At 34.4% G+C, this 23,423-nt stretch overlaps 1 protein-coding gene across 7 annotated transcripts in view; it reads right to left on the bottom strand.

Annotated features, from left to right (window-relative positions):
- The window catches only part of PHF14 (PHD finger protein 14), a 167,955-nt gene that overhangs the window by 117,401 nt on the left and 27,131 nt on the right, over positions 1 to 23,423 (bottom strand). For 6 of the 7 annotated variants that reach the window (XM_060184284.1, XM_060184285.1, XM_016194956.2 and 3 more), the window contains exons 5-11: positions 19,346 to 19,505; positions 14,339 to 14,450; positions 11,506 to 11,643; positions 5,554 to 5,700; positions 4,415 to 4,685; positions 3,957 to 4,063; positions 1,070 to 1,165 (exon numbers count right to left, since the gene is read on the bottom strand). In XM_060184284.1, coding sequence (XP_060040267.1) covers positions 1,070 to 1,165; positions 3,957 to 4,063; positions 4,415 to 4,685; positions 5,554 to 5,700; positions 11,506 to 11,643; positions 14,339 to 14,450; positions 19,346 to 19,505 — 1,031 coding nt within the window. The remainder of the gene's footprint in view (positions 1 to 1,069; positions 1,166 to 3,956; positions 4,064 to 4,414; positions 4,686 to 5,553; positions 5,701 to 11,505; positions 11,644 to 14,338; positions 14,451 to 19,345; positions 19,506 to 23,423) is intronic. The other variant, XM_060184286.1, reaches the window with a different exon arrangement.

The raw sequence follows: 23,423 nt of genomic DNA, 5'->3' as shown, positions 1-23,423 counted from the left end.
GGAAAATATTCATTTATAAAAGATAAAGTTTTACACTGAATAGGATATTCTCATACAAACTTGTTATCTCAAAAATATAACATTAACCTCGCAAATAAGTTAATAATAAACTTACATTCAACATTTACAGCTATAAATAAAAATATGAAACCCATATTTTAAAAGAAATCCATCAATAACTTAGCTATAAAAACAAAATCAATTCTCCATAAGTAACTATTTATTCTCACCTATTAAATAATACTACACATAATAATATAAGCCTTATTCTGTTCACAAAAGAAGGACTTTTAAAATCAGTATAGCACACTACATAAGAACATCAATTACTTCCTAAAATAACATGCCTACATAAAATGTATGATAAATTTATTTTTCTAAATAAAATCTGTTCTTTGAAAAGTCTCTATCAGAAGAAAGACAGCGATTCTCCATTATCGTTGAACTATGTAACTTAAAGTTATCTAAATGAATTTATGAATTGTATACACAGTACTAAAATATTCAAAGAAATATATTTGGCAATGATTCTTTTCAGCACCAAGAACTTTAATGGGCTAATAATGTTACAGAACATTTTTTTCTGTAACTATAATAATAATTACTGCAAGAAGGCTACAATTTTATATTAGTTTCAAAACTTTGTCTCATACAGCTCAAAAACCACATCAACATGAAATCAACTGATTTGCCTTTTAAATATTATACTCCTTCAACCAATAAAGTAAAACAGAACAAAAAACTGAAGAAAGCATAAGAATAGCACTGAAAATAATATATATGGAATCTAATACTGCTAGTAGAAAGATGAGGTAAAAGTTACTCATGCATCAAATTTTAGTTTCATCACATATGACAGGTAAATCAGAACAAATAAAAAATCTATAAACAAGATAATTGTGAAAACGAACCAATTAAACAAGAAGTTCATAGCAGGCAGCTTCCAATGTTCTAGATGTACTTTAAGCAGAAACAATTATTCCAAAGGATGAATTGGTGTAATCAAAAAGAATGATCAGCAAAATGACTCAAAGCAAGAATAGGAGAGAGCAATTAGAAAGAAACGGACCTGCCCTGTTATTCTGCCTAATAAAGCCCATATTCCTTGTCCTTCACTTCGAAGTTTTCCATTCAGGTTTTGTAGCTCTTCTAAAGATTCACATAGCTGTAATGTAAATAATTCCAATTAGTAAACCTCTAAAACATGTAGTAAAACATGAAAATTCAAGTTATCAATAAGTATCCAGGAATATCTATACATATATTACATGTTATTTTAATATATTCAAGTCACAATACCTCTAAGATATTAAGCTCTACTTAAGCAAGATCCAATAAGATGCAACCATTTTGTTTTGCTAACAATTTTACTAATGAGCACACCAATCAACAGTCTGCTTACTAAATAAGTTCACACAAATTCTACTAATTTCTTATGATCCTATCAAGATGTTTTATCACCACTTTTCCACTGACAGAAAGAATCAGGTTTCTTGTGACTTGCCAATAATCACAGAACTAGCAAGAATTCTCAAGTTTTATGGTCTAATACTAGTGCTCTTTCAACTGCAGTATATATAATTATTGACAAATTACTTCCTAAGAATTTTTATCACTATAAGTCAACACTAACTATATATGAATGTTATTTACTACCCCACATTTTATTCACATCTTTTATATTTTTATCTCTCTCATAATTATAAAATTTAAAAAGAAATTAAAGTCAAAGATGTTTTTAAAATTAAGAATAACATTCCAGATCCCATTCATCAACAGGAGTTGAGAAAGAAGATCTGAAAGGGAAACTAAAAGCAGGATCTGACTAAATTGAAAGTAGGGCACCAAAGTAAAAACCCTGTGGTGAGGGGTAGACATGTGGCTTCCTGGGCCGGTGGGGAGTGGGGGTGGGTGGGTGGGATGAGACAGTCTTTTGGTGGTGGGAATGGTGTTTATGTACAATCCTAGTAAAGCGTAGTCATATAAATCACTAGTTAATTAATATGAGAGGGGAAAAATTAATTGTATGTCTCAAAGTTTTTAAAACAAAGACTGAGTCTTCTTAATATATAGGCTGTGTATTTGATATGCAGACTCTCTCAAAAGCCTAGACCAAGCAGATCAGAGGTAACCAGTGGCACAGCTATTTACAAGATACTGAGTACTATACAGCAAACCGTAACAAAAGAACTTATCAAAGTTAACCCAATTACCAAATAATGTGATGGTAACATTAACTATCCATTGTCTTTTTGAACCCTAAGACAGCAGGAACTCACATCTCCACTATAGAGCCTCCCAGTCCTGGAACCTTAGGATAGGACCCACTTTCCCGCATGCCTCTCCCAATCCATATCAAATAATATTGCATCAGCCGATCGCAACCTAATCAATGCAATGATTGACACCTCAACATGCTTCAGCTCAGACTGTGTCCAGAGACTTCAGGTGTGGAATGACAACCCTTCAGCTTCATTACTCGGGTGAGACCTTTGCTTTCATAGCATTCTCTAATTCCATCCCAGGTGGTTCACTTTCTAACAAAGTCCCAAAACCTACATATACACCAGGTTCTGTGAGAGAGAGCATATGTTCACACATATCCATAAACAAGTGCAAAATATATACCTGAAAGCAGAAATACACTAGAGTTTGTAGTGAGTACCCCCCCCCCAACACTTCCTCTCCACTATTCCAACCTTTGGGTCCATGATTGCTCAACAATTTCTTTGGCTTTGTACGTTAACTCTCTTTTCAGCCACCAGGTTCCAGATGCCATCAGGATGCCGGCCAGGCTTCCCTAACTTAAGACCCCACCAATGTGTCCTGGAGCTCCACTTCCCCAGAGACCCACCCTACTAGGGAAAGAGAGAGGCAGACTGGGAGTATGGACCGACCAGTCAACACCCATGTTCAGCGGGGAAGCAATTAAAGGAGCTAGACCTTCCACCCTCTGCAACCCACAATGACCCTGGGTCCATGCTCCCAGAGGGATAGAGAATGGGAAAGCTATCAGGGGAGGGGATGGGATATGGAGATTGGGTGGTGGGAATTGTGTGGAGTTGTACCCCTTCTACCCTATAGTTTTGTTAATTTATCCTTTCTTAAATTAAAAATAAATAAATTAAAAAAATAATAACATTCCAACTTGAGATAAAAACAATTTTAAAATGTTTCTTTTTCAGTCACCAAGTTGCATGATGCCAATTTGACTTCCCTGGGCAGACAACCTCATCAGACCTCATAAGTATGTCCTGAAATCCCACCTCTCCAGAGCCTACCCCACTAGGGAAAGACAGAGACAGGCTGGGGGTATGGATCGACCTGACAACACCCATGTTCAGCGAAGAAGCAATTACAGAAGCCAGACTTTCCACCTTCAGCACTCCATCATTATGGAGTCCTGGGTCCATGCTCCCAGAGTAAAGAAAAGGAAAACTTTCAAGGGAGGGAATGGGCTCTGGTGATGGTAATTGTGTAGAACTATACCCCTCTTATACTCTTGTCTTGTTGATATTTCCATTTTATAAATAAAATAAAAAAAAAACAACTTAAAAATGTTTCTATGATTTTAACAAACTTGGGGGGGAAGTATTGTAGTAACTGTAAATAAAGAATAAGATAAGAATGCTTCACTTCAAATTCCAACTCTCTGGCTTGATTATCTCAGCCTGAAGAAATTATTTCACTTCTTTAAGGACTAAGTTTTCTTATCTAAAACTTGAAACAATAATCATAATTACTGAGACTTAAATGATTCAAAGCATATAGCATGCTCAACAGTATGCCTTAGTAACTTTAGTAACAGATAATGATGGGGAGGAGTTGTAGTGAAGGGCCTAAAAATTCAAGAACTTCAAAATTTCAATAAAACATTTCAATAAAAAGAGATGCTATAAATTTAAAACAAAAGCCATCCATAGGATCTATTATATTGCATGTTTTATAGCACTTACTTTATTATATTCCACATGAAGCTTTTCTTGTTCGTTCTCTAATTTATCCTTTATAGTCTTTTGTTCAGCCATATTTTCTTGAATTTGAATCATACGCATATTTCTCTCTATTTAAATCAAATATTGAATTTTACTTTAGTAGAAATATGATTGTATATACAAAGCATACAACAGAAGAAACTAGTCATAGAAATGATCAGTGGTTAACTCTGTATTGTTTAAGACACTTTAAATTCTACTGACATTTTTAAATTTCATAATCCTTTCTGTAAAGCATGCTTTACTATATATATGTATATGTATATGTTTATGTTTATGTATATGATGTATATGTATATATATGTGTGTGTGTATGTGTATATATATGCTAACATATTTCTAAAAATTGCCAGTATATTATATATTTTTGCTAAATTTGTTGTCTTGGAAAAGATGCATGTATCAGTATCTGTACTGACCAAAATAGTAATTTACAAAATCAGCAGTAAGAGCTGGCTGCTTATGTTTTCTCCTTCCATCCACACTAGAACTGGTATCTGAATTGTCCACTGGAAAGATATCTGTACTGATCCCCATCAATTCTGCCTTCCGCATCAGTTTGCGAATAGCTGAAGCACTACTAGTGAGTGGTCTGGGCAATTTTTCCCTTGGAACCCAGGCCTGGGGTCTGGTGGATCGAGCTAGTTCTGCTTTGGCACGATATTGCTGAAGCCGAGCATTGATCCTTGCCTATTAAGAAAAAAAAAAAAATGTATAGGAATTTTAAAAGATATTGAAATGGAACATCCTTCATCTGATGAGTTTTAACTTCCATGATTAGAGAAGGTAAAAATAACCAGTCATCTACATCTGGTAAGTTTTATCAACTGGCACTTCTTAAGGCATACTGTATAATTCTTGGGTTATAATAAGCTAACCCTAGTAATAACTGTCCTAATTTATGATCAGAGTTTTTAGAAACTATTTTGAGTTAGCTGAAGTTTCTCTTTCAAATTCAACAGTCTCCACAAATTTACTTACTTTAGATAAAAATACATTTTTAAATACTCAGCAAATTTATTAATTTCTTTTTTTAATCTCTCGCTCTCTCTTTTATCTTTATTGATACAGACAGTCAGAAATCAGTCAGAGGGGAGAGGGAAACAGAGAGGGAGAGACACAGAGAACCACTTGCAGCACTGCTTCACCATTCGTGAAGCTATCCCCCTGCAGGTGGTGACCGAGAACCTGGGACCTTGTGCATTGTAACATAATGTGCTCAACCAGGTGCACCACCACCCAACCCCCAAATCTATTAATTTCTATGCAAAACTAAGCATTAGAATACACTGAAAAAAAATCTGAGAAGATAATTTCCACTAAGTCATGTTTTTCAATGTAATAGCAAACGTTCATTTTATAGTGTTACACTGACTAGATATAGGCAATGGATTCAGTCACTAACTATATCTTCCATTTACCTTAGTAACTATCCACTTCATATGCAAATAAGCAAATTTCCTAATTATACTTCCTACACTATTTAAAAACACACATAATATCTGATATCCATAACACTGAAAGAAAAAAAACATGAATTTGGGCATGAATTCCATACCTGTGCTTCCGGTGATAGTTGCTTCTCTCTCTCTTGCAAAGACATTTTACAATAGGATTGTAGCGCCAAGTAGTTCTTTCTCTTCCACTTTCTGTCTAACCTATCTGCATGTTGCTTACAGTAAGCGAAAAATGGATCTGCTATATCCTATACCAAAAAACAGGAGAAAAGTGAACATTTTTACTCTAAAAAGTCATTTGAAAAAAAACCTCAGACAAAGATAATATTTCCTTTACAATTTTCTACAATGTCAGTTACTTCTAAAATAAATTATAAAAGTGATATTTAACTTAGTAATAAAGATCATTGCTTTAGAAATTAGTTTTGTATAGAAACTTCAAATTAAAAATGTTTTCTTTTTCTCTAAAGGGTTTCAAGAATTTAAAAAATAGTGAAGTTGAATTTTATTTATTATAGTTATATTTGCATCATTAAAAAGCAATCATTTTAAAACAAGTAATATTTGAATAACCTTAGTCAGAAACCAACAGTAAATAAGTTATATAAATATATAATAACCAGTTTATAGCCTTTTCTAAGACATTCTGATCTCTTTTTCTTTTTTAAAACATCAATGTTCAATATTCCTTCTACACCTCCAAATTTATTAATCATTTTGTAATATAAAATAAGTTACAGAAACATAGACTGTTAAAAGCAACAACATATTCAGAAAACAACAGGACAGCCAACACATATGGGTAGAGCATTTCTGATTAGCAATACATAGACTCTATAGAGACAAAAGAAGATTAATAACCTGTAATAAAATGTAAAGTCCTGACAGTAAAATACTTGAGAGTCCCCTTATGTTTTATGTAACCCTGTAATTTCAAATGGAAACACAGTGCTTTCACAACTGCATGGTACTAACCTAATAGGTACTCTTCTTTGTCTTTTTTGTTTTCCAAAACAATTAAGTTACAGAGTCAGCTGGAGAACAGCTCAGCCTGTTAGAAAACCAATTTACATGTCTGAGGTTCTAGATGCTACCTACACATTCAATTCCAAGCATTACACTAGAGCTTAGTAGTACTGTACTCTGATCCCCTCGCTCATAATAAACACATCTTGCTTTAAAAGATTCAGTTATAAATGAGATATTTATTTTACTGAAAACAAATAATTTGTAAATATATAACAAATAAAGTAATTGGCAATGTGATTGCCAACAAATGGAAATCATCCTTTCTGTTGCATGGGTCTCATGCACGCTTAACTTCACCACTCCCAGATCGATTTTTTTCATTCTTGTTATTCCAAGAAGTGAGAAAGAGACACTATAATAGCAAAGCTTGCTTTAGTGTTACTGTCACTCCTATGTGATATCAGGGCTCAAATTCAGTCTGAATGTATGTTCAGGTGTACGCCCTAATGAGTAAACTACTTTCCAGTCTGGTAATTAAATCTTTAAACCTCTCTCAAGGAGCTGCTAAAGGATATGAATTGCCAGCCACAGCCTTGCGAAATTATCATTCAACTATGAGAAAGGTGTTTGCAGACAGAAACACACACACACACACACACACACACACACACACACACACACACACACAAATATCAATAGCTTGCCACCACTAGATCTACCTTGCAAAATTTATTGAAAAAAGTTCCATAGGAAAATAAGAAACAAAGCAACACAAAACCCTAAGCAAGGAGAGGAATACTAAAACAAAATCAAATTCATGCCCAGGGTAACCACATGGGAGTCACAAAATAATAAAACTGTAAAAGAGGAAGAATTGGACAGAAGCAATTTTAGCAAATGACCATGAGATGTTGTCTCAGATATAATAAGATGAATAAAAAACTTCGTGCCTCCAGGTAACCATATAACAAACGTGGAAAACAGACTAATAGAAAAAAGAAAAATGAATTAAGAGAATCACCAGGAAAATCATCCACACAAAAGGGCAGATAGAAGCCAATGGGAAAAGGGAGGCCAGGTGATGGCACACATGGTTACCAAGTATCTATCTGTCTCTTGTGTCTGTCTCTCCCTTTCTTTTTATTCCACCTCTTTTTTTTCTTTATATTTTAAAATTTATTTATAAAATAAAAAATATTGACAAGACCATAGGATAAGAGGGGTACAGTTCCACACAATTCCCACTACCAGAGTTCCGTATCCCATCCTCTCCCCTGATAGCTTTCCTATACTTTATCCCTTTGGAAGCATGGAGCCAGGATCACTATGGGTTGCAAAAGGTGGAAGGTCTGGCTTCTGTAATTGCTTCTCTGCTGGACATGGGCATTGGCAGACTGATCCATTCTCCCATCCTGTCCCTCTCTTTCCCTAGTGGAGTAGGGATCTGGAGAGTTGGGGTTCCAGGACACATTTTTGAGGTCATCTACCCAGGGAAGTCAAGCTGGCATATGGCAGTATCTGCAACTTGGTGGTTGAAGCAGAAGTACACAAGAGTCTGCAGGGAGTACCCCCCAACACTTCATCTGCACTATTCCAGCCTTTAGGTCCATGATTGTTCAACAGTTTGTTTCGCTTTATATGTTAACTCTCTTTTCAGCCACCAGGTTCCAGATGCCAGCATGATGCCAACTAGACTTCCCTGGACAGATGACCCCACCAATGTGTCCTAGAGCTTTGCTTCCCCAGAGACCCACCCTACTAGGGAAAGACAGAGACAGGCTGGGAGTATGGATCGACCAGTTAACGCCCATGTTCAGTGGGGAAGCAATTACAGAAACCCGACCTTCCACCTCTGCAACCCACAATGACCCTGGGTCCATACTCCCAGAGGGCTAGAGAATGGGAAAGCTATCAGGGGAGGGGATGGGATACGGAGATCGGGTTGTGGGAGTTGTGTGGAGCTGTAGCCCTCCTATCCTACGGTTTTGTTGATGTCTCTTTTCTTAAATAAATAAAATTAAATTAAAAAAAAAAAAAAGAAATCTCCCTGGCTGTAAAGCTCCAAGTTTTCAATAAGAGAAACAACAACCTTCATCTATGGATTCAGCTTTTCACCTGGGATTTTAATCTTCTGAGTCCTATTTGTATCACTCATCTACATTTCTGCCCTTCCCCTTAAGTTGTAGCAAGACTAACCCAAATGACCCTGTATATATTTATACAACTGTGTCTTCTTATGAGCTGTTACCTCAGTGTTCATCCAGTAGCCTTCATCAATTAAAATACAACTTTTACTTTTTTAAGATGAATTTATTTATTTGATGTAGAGAGAACCAGAGTATCATTCTGGCATATGGGATGCCAGGAATCAAACTCAGGACCATATATTTGAGAGTCCAGTGTTTTAACCACTGCATCACCTGGCAGGCTACCAGAGTACAACTCTATCTGGGTTTTTGTTTGTTTTGTCATTTTGTTGGGGAAATAATGGTGTACAGAACAGTTGTTGGTATACTGAGGGAGTGGTATGCAGATAGCTATCTATGGGAGTGGTGTGCAGATAGCTACCATGAGGAAACCCAATAGTACTCAGAGTAGAGTAGAGGTAGATTTAAAAAAAAAAAATTTTTTTGCTGTTGTTATTTATTCACATATTGAACAGAAACTGGGGGGAGCTGGGCGGGTTAAGCACACATGGCGCAAAGCGCAATGGCCAGCACAAGGATCCCAGTTTGAGCCCACAGCTCCCCACCTGCAGGGGGTGGCTTTGCAAGCAGTTAAGTAGGTCTGCAGGCATCTATCTTTCTCTCCCCATCTTCCCTCCTCTCTCGATTTCTCTCTGTCCTATCCAACAACAACAACAACTACAACAAGGGTAACAAAATGAGAAAAATGGCCTCCAGGAGCAGTGGACTTGTAGTGCAGGCGCCAAGCCCCAGCGATAACCCTGGAGGCAAAAATAAATAAATAAATAAATAAATAAATAAAATATAATAATAAAAATAATCAAAGAACAGAAACTGATACAAAAACAGATATATGCATATAAAATATAACTGGTAAAGAATCCATGTATCAGGGCCAGGTGGTGGTGCACCTGTGAGTGCACATGTTACAATATGCAAGGACACAGGTTTGAGCCCCCAGTCCCCACCTGCAGGGAGAAAGCTTTGTGTGTGGTAAAGTAGGACAGGTGTCTCTCTGTCTCTCTCCCTCTCTCCCCTTCCCTCTTTAAAAAAAAAAATCCATGTATTCAAAACATATTCCTCAAAACTGCTCAACAAGTGATCTTCTTCAGATAATCCTCTTAACTTATTTTCTAGGAAATAAATGGTACAAAAGCCCAAAGTAGTAAATATATATACATATATATATATATATTTTTTTTTTTTTTTTTTTTTAAGTGATACCACTGATTTATTTTTTGTACCAGAGCACTGCTCAGTTCTGGCTTATGGTGGTGCTGGAGACTTTGGTGCCTCAGGCATGAAAGGCTCTTATATAACCATTTAGCTGTCTCCTGAGCCTCAATAATATATATTTTTGCATGATATCGAATATTTACCTATGATAGTAAAAAACATAAGAATAAACTAAGATGTTATCATAAAACAAGTTTGTATTTACAATAAAAATTACCAAGCAATATTCTATATAAAGAAGTTATAGAATTAGTAAAAATTTTACCTCAGAACTCAACAGTTTTAAAGACTATTGAAAAATCCACATAACTTCAGAAGTTATAGAGATAGATAGTGACAATATTAGGAGTTAAAATTGAAGAACTTTAGGGGCTACAAGGAATAGGTGGCTCAGTAGTAGAGTATATGTCTTCCATCAATGTGATCCTAGATGGAATCCTCAGAACCACTTAAGATATAACAAGACACTGGTTCATTTTTCACTCTTACTACAGAAATAATAAAATATGAACCTTAAAAAATCTAGAAATTCTAGAAAACATCCATTCATTTATTTTAATGTAGAATTGAGGAATGAACTTACCATCTCACAAATGTGAGATAGTGATGAGTCACAAGCCACTACTTTGTGTTTTTCTTTTCTTTTTTCTTTTTTTTAAGAGACACATCAAACATTGTTCCATAATACATGAGGCTCCCCTGACTCTATACATGGTGTTCCCATGAGGTATCAAAAGATCAAAAGGATCAAACCCAGAGCACCACACATAGTAAGGGATGTACTTTAGCCACTAAGCCATCTTCTAGACCATCCATTTAAAGTTACAAGTCCATTACTTGCTTAAATAAAACTTTATGGGGGAAAAAATGCTTTAATGTGGACAAAGGTAAACATTTAATAAGAATAAATTTTTTTACAAATCTCTTTAATATTAACACATGGTGAGGGGGCCAGGTGGTGGTACACCTGGTTAAGCGCTTGTTACAATGTGGAAGGACCCAGGTTTTAGGCCCCAGTCCCTACCTGCAGGGGGAAAACTTTGCAAGTGGTGAAGCAGTGCTACACATGTCTCTTTCCCTCTCTATAACCCCTTCCTCTCTATTCTGACTGTCTTTATCCAGTAAATAACTAAAATTAATCTAAAAAATATTTTTAAGTGGCTTTCCTTATAGACACCTTGAAAGAACATTAAAGAGTCCTCAAATACACTTTGAAGACAAATGTTTACATAATCAATACAATAAAATGAGGAAAATCACAAAACTAAAAATAATTACAAAGACAAAAAAAAAACAGATGACAAAAAACTAAAGACAGAGAAATTTATTTATAGAAAAACACAATAAAATTACCCAAATACAATTTCAAATCCTCATTAAAAGTATTCCTATGTGCTCGTGCTTTAAAATGCCTTGTATTGTGTTCCATTTATCTTATTATAAAAATATTAGTGGCTCCAAATGTCCAAGTAGCTGTAAGAGTTTAAAAAATAAAACCTCAGGTATTATAATTTATCCTAAAGTTTTAAAAATCAAAGATACAAGCAAAAACATAAAAATAAAACTTCTAAATTTCATTTCTTATATATACCTATTATACCATAATCACAAAAAATGTCATAAAGTTATGAATTCATCAGATGTGGTTTTAAATAAACTTACCTCCTCTGCTGCTGCCTCTGAAAGCAGACCTTCCTTCTGGGCACAGGTCACATGAAAATAGGCTCTGCACATCCCTGCATCACAGCTAATGCAAACTCCAGTCCTAGCAAAACGAGGGTCTTCACAAAAGCTACACTCCTACAATGGAACAACAGGAAAATTCTCAAAATAAAGATACTGTCAGAACAAAGACTGTATTCTCATACGAAAAATTTATAAAATATAAATTGTAAACCACTAGTATATCAATATAAACAATTTCAAGGAAATCAAGAGTTAATATGAAAACATTCTCTATGCATGTTATAAGGATTTTACACATAGTAATATATATAATCATTGAATATTCTACATGAAGGTGTGAAAGATATTACAATTTTCACCATTTACACATGAGGAAACTAAGATGAAAATCTGTTCAAAATAACACAAAATTAATAAGGCATGAGTCTTTAAACTAAGGTAATTTTACTTTAAAGTTCACGTGCTTAAGCTACAACGTGTACTAACTTGGCAAATACAAATTTAACTGAAAATTAAATAAGTCAGAGAAATTCACCAAAAGATCTAGTCTCTGCAAAGAAAATATACATTGTTTAAAATATCTTTAAGAGAATTAGAAGTAACTTTCAGTTAACAATTTGGTAACATCAACAATGGCATATAAGGTAGTCAATTACTTATTTTTTTTTCTGTATACTAACCGATAATCTGTATAACTATAAGCTACTGAAATTACCCCAAGCCTCCTAATTCCCAATTTTAACTTTTATCCTTTTAACTCTCAACAACAAAGAGAAAGATATCTAGGGGTCAGGTAGTGGTACGCCTGGTTGAACACACACATTACAGTGTGCAAAGACGTGGGTTCAAGACCCCAGTCACCATCTGCAGGAAGAGAAAGTTTCATAAGCAGTAAAGCAGCCCTGCAGGTGTCTTTCTCACCCACCCCCTTCCCTATCTATTTCTGCCTCTATCCAAAATAAATAATAATAAATAAAAGTATCTCTAAAAGAGAAATATATCTAATTTTAAAATATAACCTGCTTTGGTAAAAGAAAATTTCATGGGAAAAACAAAAACTTAATGAAATGTGAAATCCACCAGAAGATAAAGAGAAAAAACAGCTTAGTAATAAGACTTTTCAAAGTATTATAAATCAAATATGAAAGAAACTCATTTTTAAAAAATGCTTAAGTTTCAACAGACACAAAAAATAAGACTATTACAGCTACTGACTTTCATACTGGGTAGAGAGCACCAGACTGATATATCAGCAATGATTGAAAACAGCAAGAACAAGCACTAGGTATTCTCTACTGCCTAGTTAAGGATTGTCTTCTAAACATGAAGCCAAAAGAGAGAATGAGACAGTATTGAGAAGCAGGGAGATATATATTCAAAGTTACCAACACTACGAACAGAACCAATTTTGTTTTTTTGCTTTTTTCAAATCATTTTCTTAAGGGTTTAATGGTTTACAGTACAGTTGTTAATACATAGATGAAAGTCCTCATCGCCCCATGATAAGTGTCTGCAAAACAGTCTTACCCACTAACTAAGGTCCATTTCACTAAGGCATAACAGGACTCTAATGCTTACTCAACCCATTCCACTCCCCTTCTTTCCCAAAGTCCTTTACTTTGGTGCAACACACCTCCCCAGTCCAAGTTTCACTTTGTTATGACCAAATTATTTAGGAGAGACTTTTAAGTAATTTAATGTAAAATGATGAAATTGAATCGGGGATTTTAGAGTGAATATAAGGAATTTTTTTCTGAAGATAAAGTCTTTTTAGATTATAGAAAAAAGCTAGCAAAGAAAATAGAATTTCCCTCAAAGGTCAGAGTCACTTAAATTCTAGAGAAATAAACATGGATAAAATTAATCAGAATTAGAACACAGGTAGACAATGCCGTCTAGAGCTGTACCAATTATAATTCAAAATACAATGAACCATAAACTATCTAGGCTGAGAACCATTTACTAAACAGATCATGTAGTCAGAAAGATAAGAACAGTCCTTGAAACCTGACTAAAATAACGAGTACTCTCTACATTCTTTTTCAAAATATTGACTAATTTCACTTCCAAAGTATAATTATAAATTAGGTTTGGGCGTTGGCAAAGTAAATCACATGGATATAATGCATCAAGTTGCCGTGTGTGTAATCTGGCCACCACTGCACTGAAGGAATTTCAGTTTTGTGGTATGTGTGTGTGTGTCTCTCTCTCCTCTATATCTTGCTCTTTCTATCTGAAAAAGTCACCCAAGAACAGTGAAGCCCTAGATATGACCAAATAAATAAATAAGGCGAGTATTTGATCCAACTGACCAAAAAGAAGGATTTGGTGAAAGAACTCATTATACATTAGACAGTATTATAACTGTCAGAGAATTGCAGTAATATCAATTATTTTATCCCATGGGTTATTCAAACTAAAGAATGAATAAAAATTGTACATTACTGGCTTTCTATATAAATTCTATCTATAATAAATGCTATAGCAGCTAGGGTTATAATTCATCTGGTAGAGTACTGGACGCTTGTGCCTGAGATTCTTGATTCAATTCTCCAGCACTACATGTATCAAAGTGGTGCTCTAGCTTTTCTCTTCCTCTCCTTCTCCCTGCCTTATGTGGACCACTGTATCAAATATATAATAAAATAAATCCTTAAAAAGTAATAATAATTATAGTAAGTGCTTTAGTACTGTTCTAAAATAGGATGATTACTAATAAATATTTCTACAACCAGTATTAGTAAAAAGCCTTCATGAACTTAAAAGTGAAAACTTTCCACTACAGACCATCAAAAACATGTTGTCTTACCTTGGCACCATATTTGGAATAGTTCATTTCAGTTAGAGTTACTGGCCTTAATTTGTCAATATCTCCAAAAGCAACTCCAGGAACATACAGAGCACAAACTATGTGAACCCATCTATAAAAGGAGAAGACACAACTTTGCTATAGAATTCATTCATAAAATGTTCATAACAAAGAAGAAAAACAAAAAAGGATATAGAAGCCATTTCAAATAACTACTGAAAGAATTCTACGGTCAAATCTCAAAATTCCAGGCACATTGCTGAAGACTATAGAACACCTATGAAATGTATTGACATCTATTTTGGAGAGATGTAAATTATACTCCCTGTGCTAATAGTCTTGTAAAGCATCATTCACACAATGAAAATAATTAAAAGTTATAAATTAGTATTACTTAATTACAGAAAAGGGGGCTATTATAAGTATGACTTTCCAACAACTCAAACTGGAATCTACAACTATAATTTTCACTTAAAATGTATTATACTTTGCACCTGTTATTTTTAAATATTTGCACAAAACCCTTTTACAAATGAAATAAAGTATCATTTCCATATACATGGAAAAGTACTCACATTAATCATTCCCAGCACTTTAAGAATTAAGTGCCCTAATTCAAGAGCTGTAAAATAACTCAGTAATTAGGTAAAATTGTTCTTTCCTATTGCTTTTTTAAAAAACTGTTAGAAAATCCTTAATGACTTGAAAAAAAAGGAATTAATATGCCTCTTGACTTTTTCTCTCCAGTTTAAACTGACTACTAAAAGACTGAAAAGAATAATTATAACAAAAAGAAGCTATAGTTTAAGTCTTATCTTCATCATAAAATTATATACAAAATCCTAAACTGCCAAAAACAAGTATTTTTCAAAATCTGAGTGATGCTACAACACTAAATAAGAAAGTTCAAAGTTTCAGTACAATAAAAATAATAAGTACATCCCCCAATAAGAAATTAAAAAAAAAAAAAAGGAAAGAGAAAATAGCATTCAAAGCAGTTGCACAGAGGGTAGACCAGAGACCCAACTTATAAACATGAGGTCTTGAATTCAAACCTCAGCATTGCATGTGCTAAAGAGATATTCTAGTTCTTTCATTTACAATACTAGTAAGTTAAAAAATAATAATAATAATAATAATGAATGAATGAATGAGAAAAAAGAAATGAAAGCTGATTTTAATGTTTAAATAAAATGCTCTGAACATTTCTAACATAATAGGCACCCTTTCTGTTTACTTACAACCAAACAAAATATAGATCAATGAATTCTGAGAGTTGAAAAATGTTAATAGGGTAAAAATACGATGGCAAACTCTCTTAACCTCATGAATATCAACAAATTCTATTTTATCATAACATGAGACAGATTGCTATAAGGTTCTGAGCTGTGATGCACTATAAATTTTAAAGGAGTGAAATTACAAATTACTTTATAAAAACTACTGGAAAAATAATTATAAATCTTTAAAAATTATTTTTTCATAGGGAAGAAAATCCAAGGTTTTGAGATTGCTTTGATAGAATACTTTAATCCAGCCTTCCAAATGCATCCTGTGGAGTTCAATATAAAGATACACATCTTCAAAAAGCAGCTGCTTTCTCAATTTAATTTGTACAGGTTTTTCATGCTCCAGTGGTGTATTAAATGCTGCTTTACACTGCAGGAGTTTATCTTTGATAAACCCAACAGCTGGCTGCTTGCTTCAAACTGACCTTCATGAAATATTTTTGTACAAGTGACACACTTACTACAGATTTAAACTTCCATTTCAGTGTGACTGGCATACAAATGTATCATTTTCCCCAAACCACTCCTGTGAAGATGCCAACTTGAGTCTATTAAAACATGTACAGAACTGTTGAGACAATTGGGGTTCTTTTTTCATGCCTGTCATAAATAGTACTGTTCATTTGTTTAGCTACATATATTTTAAAACTCTGTACTTAAGACAAAATGAAGAAATCAAACAGGAATAATCTTCCTTATTACCTTGCCATCCGTTTTGCTTCAAGCTATAATGATGGATGTTAATTGAAGAAAGGAGCAAAAGAAGCACCACATAAACCCACCAAAAAAAAAAAAAAAGTATTGTCATCCTCAAATAGAAGCATCAATAGGTTCCAAACTAAACTGAAACTTCTCAAAAAGATACATTCAAAACTAAATTGATTCAACAAAATTGATTCTGACATGTCTTGTACTTGCAGTACCTGTACTACAAAGTAAACTCCACTATACTATTGTCATTCTTTCATTTATTCCTTCTCTAATCAATTAAGTATCTACTAGGAACAGAGCACTACACAGGTAGTCTGGGAATTATAATAATGTGTATAAAGTACTTGGAATTGATTACCTGGCATACCACCTCTAAATTAGAGTATGTATAATGTATGTATTATTTCCCATAACTAGTTTTATAAGACTACTTATGACAAGGCGTAAATACTCTAATAAATTAAATAAAAAGTTAAAAGATGGGCAGAGGGTAGATAGCATAATAGCTTTACCAGTTATTTTACAGGTATGACAACATGAGATAACTACTAACTTTATGATTTTTCAATAGAACTTTTGAGTTATTAACAATAAAAAACAAAGATCAAATTTCTTCCGTAAAGTTCTTTTTTTTTCCAAAGCTGTATTGCTTATTCACCAAAATTTATGGCCATAAATGTCAACTCTCAGAACTAAAATGTTACCAAGAAAATTTTATACTGTCAGTCCTCTATGATTAAGTAGAATAATATTACCAATAGTAAGTACTACCACTAGTAATAACAATAGATACAAAACTAAGAAGAGATTTACTGAGCACTTAGTATGTTCCACAAACTGTAGTAAGTAAATGATCTCATTTAATCGTATTAAGAGTACTAAGGAAATTGAAACACATAATGGTTAAACCATTTGCCAAAAAGCATAAATAAAGAAAAATAGGAGCCAAATATATAACCCAACTTAAAAACAAATGTATTTATTGTTATAAAATGTTCCCTAGTTATAGGCTATGTACTGTCCAAACAGAAAATAATGTCTAAATCTATGGTATGCATACAGAATCATGCCAATACATCAAAGCACATTACTTGTATTAATCTTGGATAAGCAAAGAGAAGAGATGAGACCTTCTAGTCAGTTTTTTCCTAGACATTAACACACAGGATTTTTAAAAATTTTCATAACAGAGTGCTACCTCAACAATTTTGTATGGCAAAGTGTTTCAAGGTACTGTCTAACAATTGAAGTAAACATAGAAAAAAGTTGTTGTTTTTTTTTTTTACTGAAGCAAAATTCAGTGAATTTAAACTTTCACTCTATTTTGAGATAAAATATATTCTATTCACTTTTTGCTACCCAAGAGGTGTCACAGTGGCTAGAGCATTGGTCTTATCTCTGGCATCTCATTTACTTGAGTAATATTCTAGCTGTCCCGCCCCCATCTCCCACCCTCACTCTCTCATTAATAAACATAAAAACAAGTATTCTGTTCTTTTCTAAATTAATATATGAGAAATGACACTAATACATTGTATAAACTGTTTTGTTGCTCCATTTTTTTTTAATTTTAGAGATTTTATTTATATTTTATTTATTTTATTTTATTATGAAAGAAAGAGTAGCATTCTGGCATATGCAGTACCAGGTATCAAACGTAGTGTCTCACATAAGCAAGACAAGATCTGTGCTTCACCACTGACTCACCTCCCTAGTCACTGGTTTATTCTTCTAAGCATATTTAACTAGAATACTAGCATAGGTAGGGGTCTATACAACACAAAAGATTAAAAACAGTTATTCTTACATTTTAGTTAACCATCCCAGATGATAATCTCCTATGAAAAATAACATGAGCGCAAAGCACAAGGACTGGCATAAGGATCCCGGTTCAAACCCCGGCTCCCCACCTGCAGGGGAGTTGCTTCACAGGCGGTGAAGCAGGTCTGCAGGTGTCTATCTTTCTCTCCTCCTCTCTGTCTTCCCCTCCTCTCTCCATTTCTCTCTGTCCTATCCAACAACGACAACAACTATAATAACTACAACAATAAAACAACAAGGGCAACAAAAGGGAATAAATAAATAAATATTTAAAAAAAAAAAAAAAAAAGAAAAATAACATGAGAGATGTCAACACTGTTCTGATAATTGCTCAAATATGTTCATAAAGTTGAGCATAAAGGTAGTAAGAAAAAGATACTTTTCCCACCTGTCCAGTTATTGTTTTTTGTTGTTGTTCCAAATCTGTATGTCCAATATCTAAATAATTTACAAAATCCCTTCATCATTTCTCCTTAATAGTAGTCATGATATTAAGCTGTCTTAGGAAAAAGTAGAGGAAGGCACTGTAGAAGGAAGGGGCTTTCTGAAGGACAGGAGGAACACATCCTCCAGTAATCTGCTCCAGACATGGGAGCATGCTCCACAGTATATAGGCGCTTTCATTCTTTGTAGCTCATTCAACAAAAATATCATATACTTCAGGTTTCCCACCAATGCAAGTTTCCTCCTGCAACCTGTGCCCACCGACCGTCTTGCCAAGAACTGTAAGACTAGTTCTGGCTCAAGCAAGCAAGAAAATTCTTCTGTCATCTATTAGAAAACTACTACATTTTCTCCAACAAGTCCTAAACCCTAAGATGGGGGAAAAAGAATCTTCATTACTTACATACTCACAAAGACAGACTTGGGTTCAAATTGACAATTCACCAGCTTACAGCCTTGATCAAATTCAAACTACCTAATGATCTGAGTCACAGCTGCTGCATCTATAAAATGGAAAACCTCATCATCTGCATTATCATAGAGTTATATATGGGGCTATGGGAATAAAGATAAATGCAGACACTCAGTAAATGGTCCTTCATCTCCTCAACTTGATTTTAATCCTAATTATCATTTACTCTATGTTAAAAAAAAAAAAAAAAGCAAAAGCATGTGTTAAAAACTCAACAATTAGAAACATTATTAGGGAGGCATATAAACCCAATAGAACAATGAGACCAACCTTCCAGCATCTGTCTCCTTAAAAATTCCATCCTGATTGGGACACAGTTCACAGCTAGGGGTAACACCACATTTACAAGCATCACAAAACCAAGGTTCAGTGGAGTTTTCAGAAGCTGAACTCATAATAGAGTCACTTTCTCCATCAACTCCATAGCAACCTACAAAAACAAAAACAAACAAACAAAAATATATATATATAATTAGTAATGACTTTTTTTTGTTGCCACCAAGGTTATCACTGGGACTCAGTGATAACCTATTTGATGAATCCATCACTTCTGGCGTGTTTTTTATTCTTTTCTTTTTTCTCCTTTTCTTTTACTTGATAGAACATAGAGAAACTGAGAAGGAAGGTACAGTAAGGAGAGAGAAAGAGAGACTATGTAGCACTGCTTCACTATTCGTGAAACTTTCCTTTAAAGGTGGAGATCAGGGGCTTGAACCCAGGTCCAAATGTCAGGTGTGCCACCACCTGGGCCCCAATAACGATCATTTTAAATTCAGATTTATAAGAACTATGACAGAAAAAAAGAAAGTAGAGAAAAATTCTAAAAAATATTAGTGGTTTACATGAATATTATATTCATAACACAGAAATAAAATAATTATATAAAATCCCTTTTCCTCTACTAAAGTATGCACAATGAAATGAATGACTATCTTAGTGTTTGAAATGCTTTACAGGAGAAAATATTTAGGGTTATTTAGAAAACCACTTTAAAAAAATACATGAAAATGTGTGTGTTCAGTACGGGTTGTAATCACACTGTGTGTAAAAACCACTTACTGTTAAGGCTTCCTTTGTACTAGTTTTAAATGTTCTTGCAAAATATAAAATAAAAAATAATTTAAAACTAAACTCTAGTTTAGTTTTAAAATATATCTCTGATTGGGCCCAGGGGCACAACCAGTTAAACACATATCAAGTTACAATGCACAAGGACCAGAGTTTAAGCTCCTAGTCCCCACTTGCAGAGGGAAAGCTTCTTAAGTGGCCAATGTACAGGTGTTTCTTTTTCTCTCCCTCCCTACCTCCCTTCACTCTTGATATCCATTTCTATCCAATAACTAAACTAAATTAAATTTTAAAATTAAAAAAATTAAATACATTATCTTAAATATCTCTGATCTAATTTTGGAGGTAACAGACTTAAAAAAAAAAAAAGCCTCATAACCAAAAATCTAAAGCAAAGATTGAAAATAATACAGAAATGCACACATAAGTTAAAAGACTAAAATGAATAGTTCAGAATAGATAGACAAGCTAAGTTCCATTCACAAGAATACAACTTCTAGCAATACAAGGTATTATAATTTTTTTAACTTTGTAATTCCACCAAAACCCATAACTGATGTGAATGAAGACAAGAGATTATACTTTCTTCTTTTTACTCAATAACAACTCAATATTCTGAGTTAAATTAAATAATAATATGATAAAAAATTAATGATCCTCATGAACCAAAAAGATAACTTAGCATTTCTTTTTACTTTACAGCAGGGCATATGACTTCTATTATCTAATTACTAAAAGCAAAATATCTAACTCAAATACATATGTCTGGAATTACAAATTCTTTAAAGATATTACTTGGAGACTGGACAGTAACATACCATTTGAGCACACACATGTGCAAGGACATGAGTTCAAACCTCCACTCACCACCTGCAGAGGGGAAGCTTAAATGAGCAGTGAAGCAAGTCTGCAAGTCTCTCTCTCTCTCTCCACCTAATCCCTCTCCCATCTTGATTTCTCTTTGTCCTAGCTAATAAAAATAAATAATTTAAAAAGTTATTGAGTTCCTATATGTCTGTATTTCTATAAAACTTAGACGAACATAATAGCAGCTATTTAATGAAAGTGAGTAAATTATTTGGTTCTTTTGTTTTATCTCGTGAACTATAATCTAAAGTCTATAATGCCTTTAAAATAATTTCACTGGGGCCAGGGAGATAGCTTAGACTGCTAGACAACAAGACTTACATCCTGAAGGTCCACATTTGAGTCTCAAGCACCACCATTATGAGCACAGCTCTAGTCTCTTTCATTCACTCTTCCTTGCTCTCATAAAGAAAAACCCTTAAATAGACCATTACAAAACTACTTTTCATTTTAAAAATAATTGGGATAGATGAAAAATTCCTCATACTAGTTGAAAGAATATACAGCAAGCCAACAGTCAAATAATACTCAATGATGAGAAATTGAAAGCTTGCCCTCTTCATCAGGTACAAGGCAGGGCTGCCCATTATCGCCAATACTATTCAACGTTGCCTTGAAGTCCTAGCCATAGCAATCAAACAGGAGAAATTAATCAAAGGGATTCAGACTGAAAGAGAAGAAGTTAAACTGTTCCTACTTGAAGATGATATGATTATATATACACAAAACCCTAAAGAGTCCATTAGAAAATTTCTGGATATCATTGAACAATATAGTAAAGTAGCAGGCTACAAAATCAATATACAAATATCAATGGTACTCCTCTATGCAAACATTAAATTAGATGAAGAAAATATCCAGAAATCAATCTCCTTCCATACACCAGAAAGAAATACTCAAGTATCTATGAATAAAGTTAACAAAGAAAGTGAAGGACTTATACACTGAAAATTATGAGTCCCACTTCAAAGAAACAGAAAGAGACACAAAGAAATAGAATGGCATCCCATGTTCTTGGAATGGAAAGATTAATGTTGTCAAAAGGACCATCCTACCCAGAACCAATATATACATTCAATGTAATCCCTATCAAAGTACCAACAACTTTCTTTTAAAGGGATACAACAAAAGTTACAAAATCAAAGAATCTCCAAGATTGCCAAAGCAATCTTGAGAAAAAGGAACAAGACTGGAGGCATCACATTATCTGACCTCAAGCTATACTACAGAATAAGTGTAATCAAAACTGCCTGGTACTGGAACCAAAACAGATACACAAACCTGTGGAATAAAACTGAGGATTTAGAAATAAGCCCCTACATCTATAGCCAACTAATTTTTGACAAAGGCGTCCAAACCATTAAGTGGTGAAAAGAAAATCTCAACAAATGGTGTTGGGAAAATTAGATTGAAACATGCAAGCAGATGAAATTGAACTATCATATATCATCAACCACAGAAGTCAACTCCAAGTAGATCAAGAACATGGGTATTAGGCCAGAAACTATCAAATACACAGAAAACACTGGCAGAACACTTCGTGAATTACGCTTCAAAAAAGCCTTCACATAGCGCAGTGGGTTAAGTGCCAAAAGTCTTCACAAGGATTCAAATTCAACAGCATCAAAAACAAAAGCTAAAATAAATCAATGGGACTACATCAAACTGAAAGCTTCTGTGCAACAAAGGTACATACCACCACCTAAACAGAAAGACAACCTACAACATGGGAGAAGATCTTTACACAACATGTGGGGAAACTGTAGGGATGTGGTGGAGCCTGACAGGGTCTGACCTGAGAGGTGAGTCCATCCTGTTAATCTCGCTCTCTATGGAGAGGTTGAGCAAGGGGGGAACACAGGAACCTCAAAAGGTTGCCCACCATATCAGACTTCCCTGCCTCACAAAACACCCAGCATTTTCCTGCCTCCAACAACCAGGCATTCCTTAAAACATTAAGCCTCCTCCACCCTGTATTCTTTTATTATCTACATATCAATCTTCTGCTTTGTCTAACAAATGACTTAAGGCCTCCAGAGACACTATTCCACCACCCATTCTGCTCATTTAACATATTCCTTTTCTACTCTCAAGACCATAGGGCATTATTAATTCCACCAGTTAACCGCTAGCAACAATTGTTAAGAAAGCCCCTACCATTTCCAGCCCCTTCCACCTTTCTGCGCCCCTTTCCTAACCATGTATGGTATTGTCAAGCCACTTCTGTTTCTGTCTTGTCTCTTCCATGTTCCTTTTGGGAGGAGCGCGTGGGCAGACCAAGAGGCTGACACTGGCCATTGCGGTTTTGCGCCATGTGCCTTAACCAGGTGTGCTACCGCATGACTCTGGGGCACTCGGTTGAATAAATATTTGAATTGCCTTGCCGCCACAAGCTTGGTTCCTGGGTCATCTC

This window comes from Erinaceus europaeus, unplaced genomic scaffold, assembly GCF_950295315.1.
Source record: "Erinaceus europaeus unplaced genomic scaffold, mEriEur2.1 scaffold_225, whole genome shotgun sequence".
Lineage (NCBI taxonomy): Eukaryota > Metazoa > Chordata > Mammalia > Eulipotyphla > Erinaceidae > Erinaceus > Erinaceus europaeus.
Note: the sequence above shows the minus strand (reverse complement) of the source record. Positions and strands in the feature narration are given on the sequence as shown.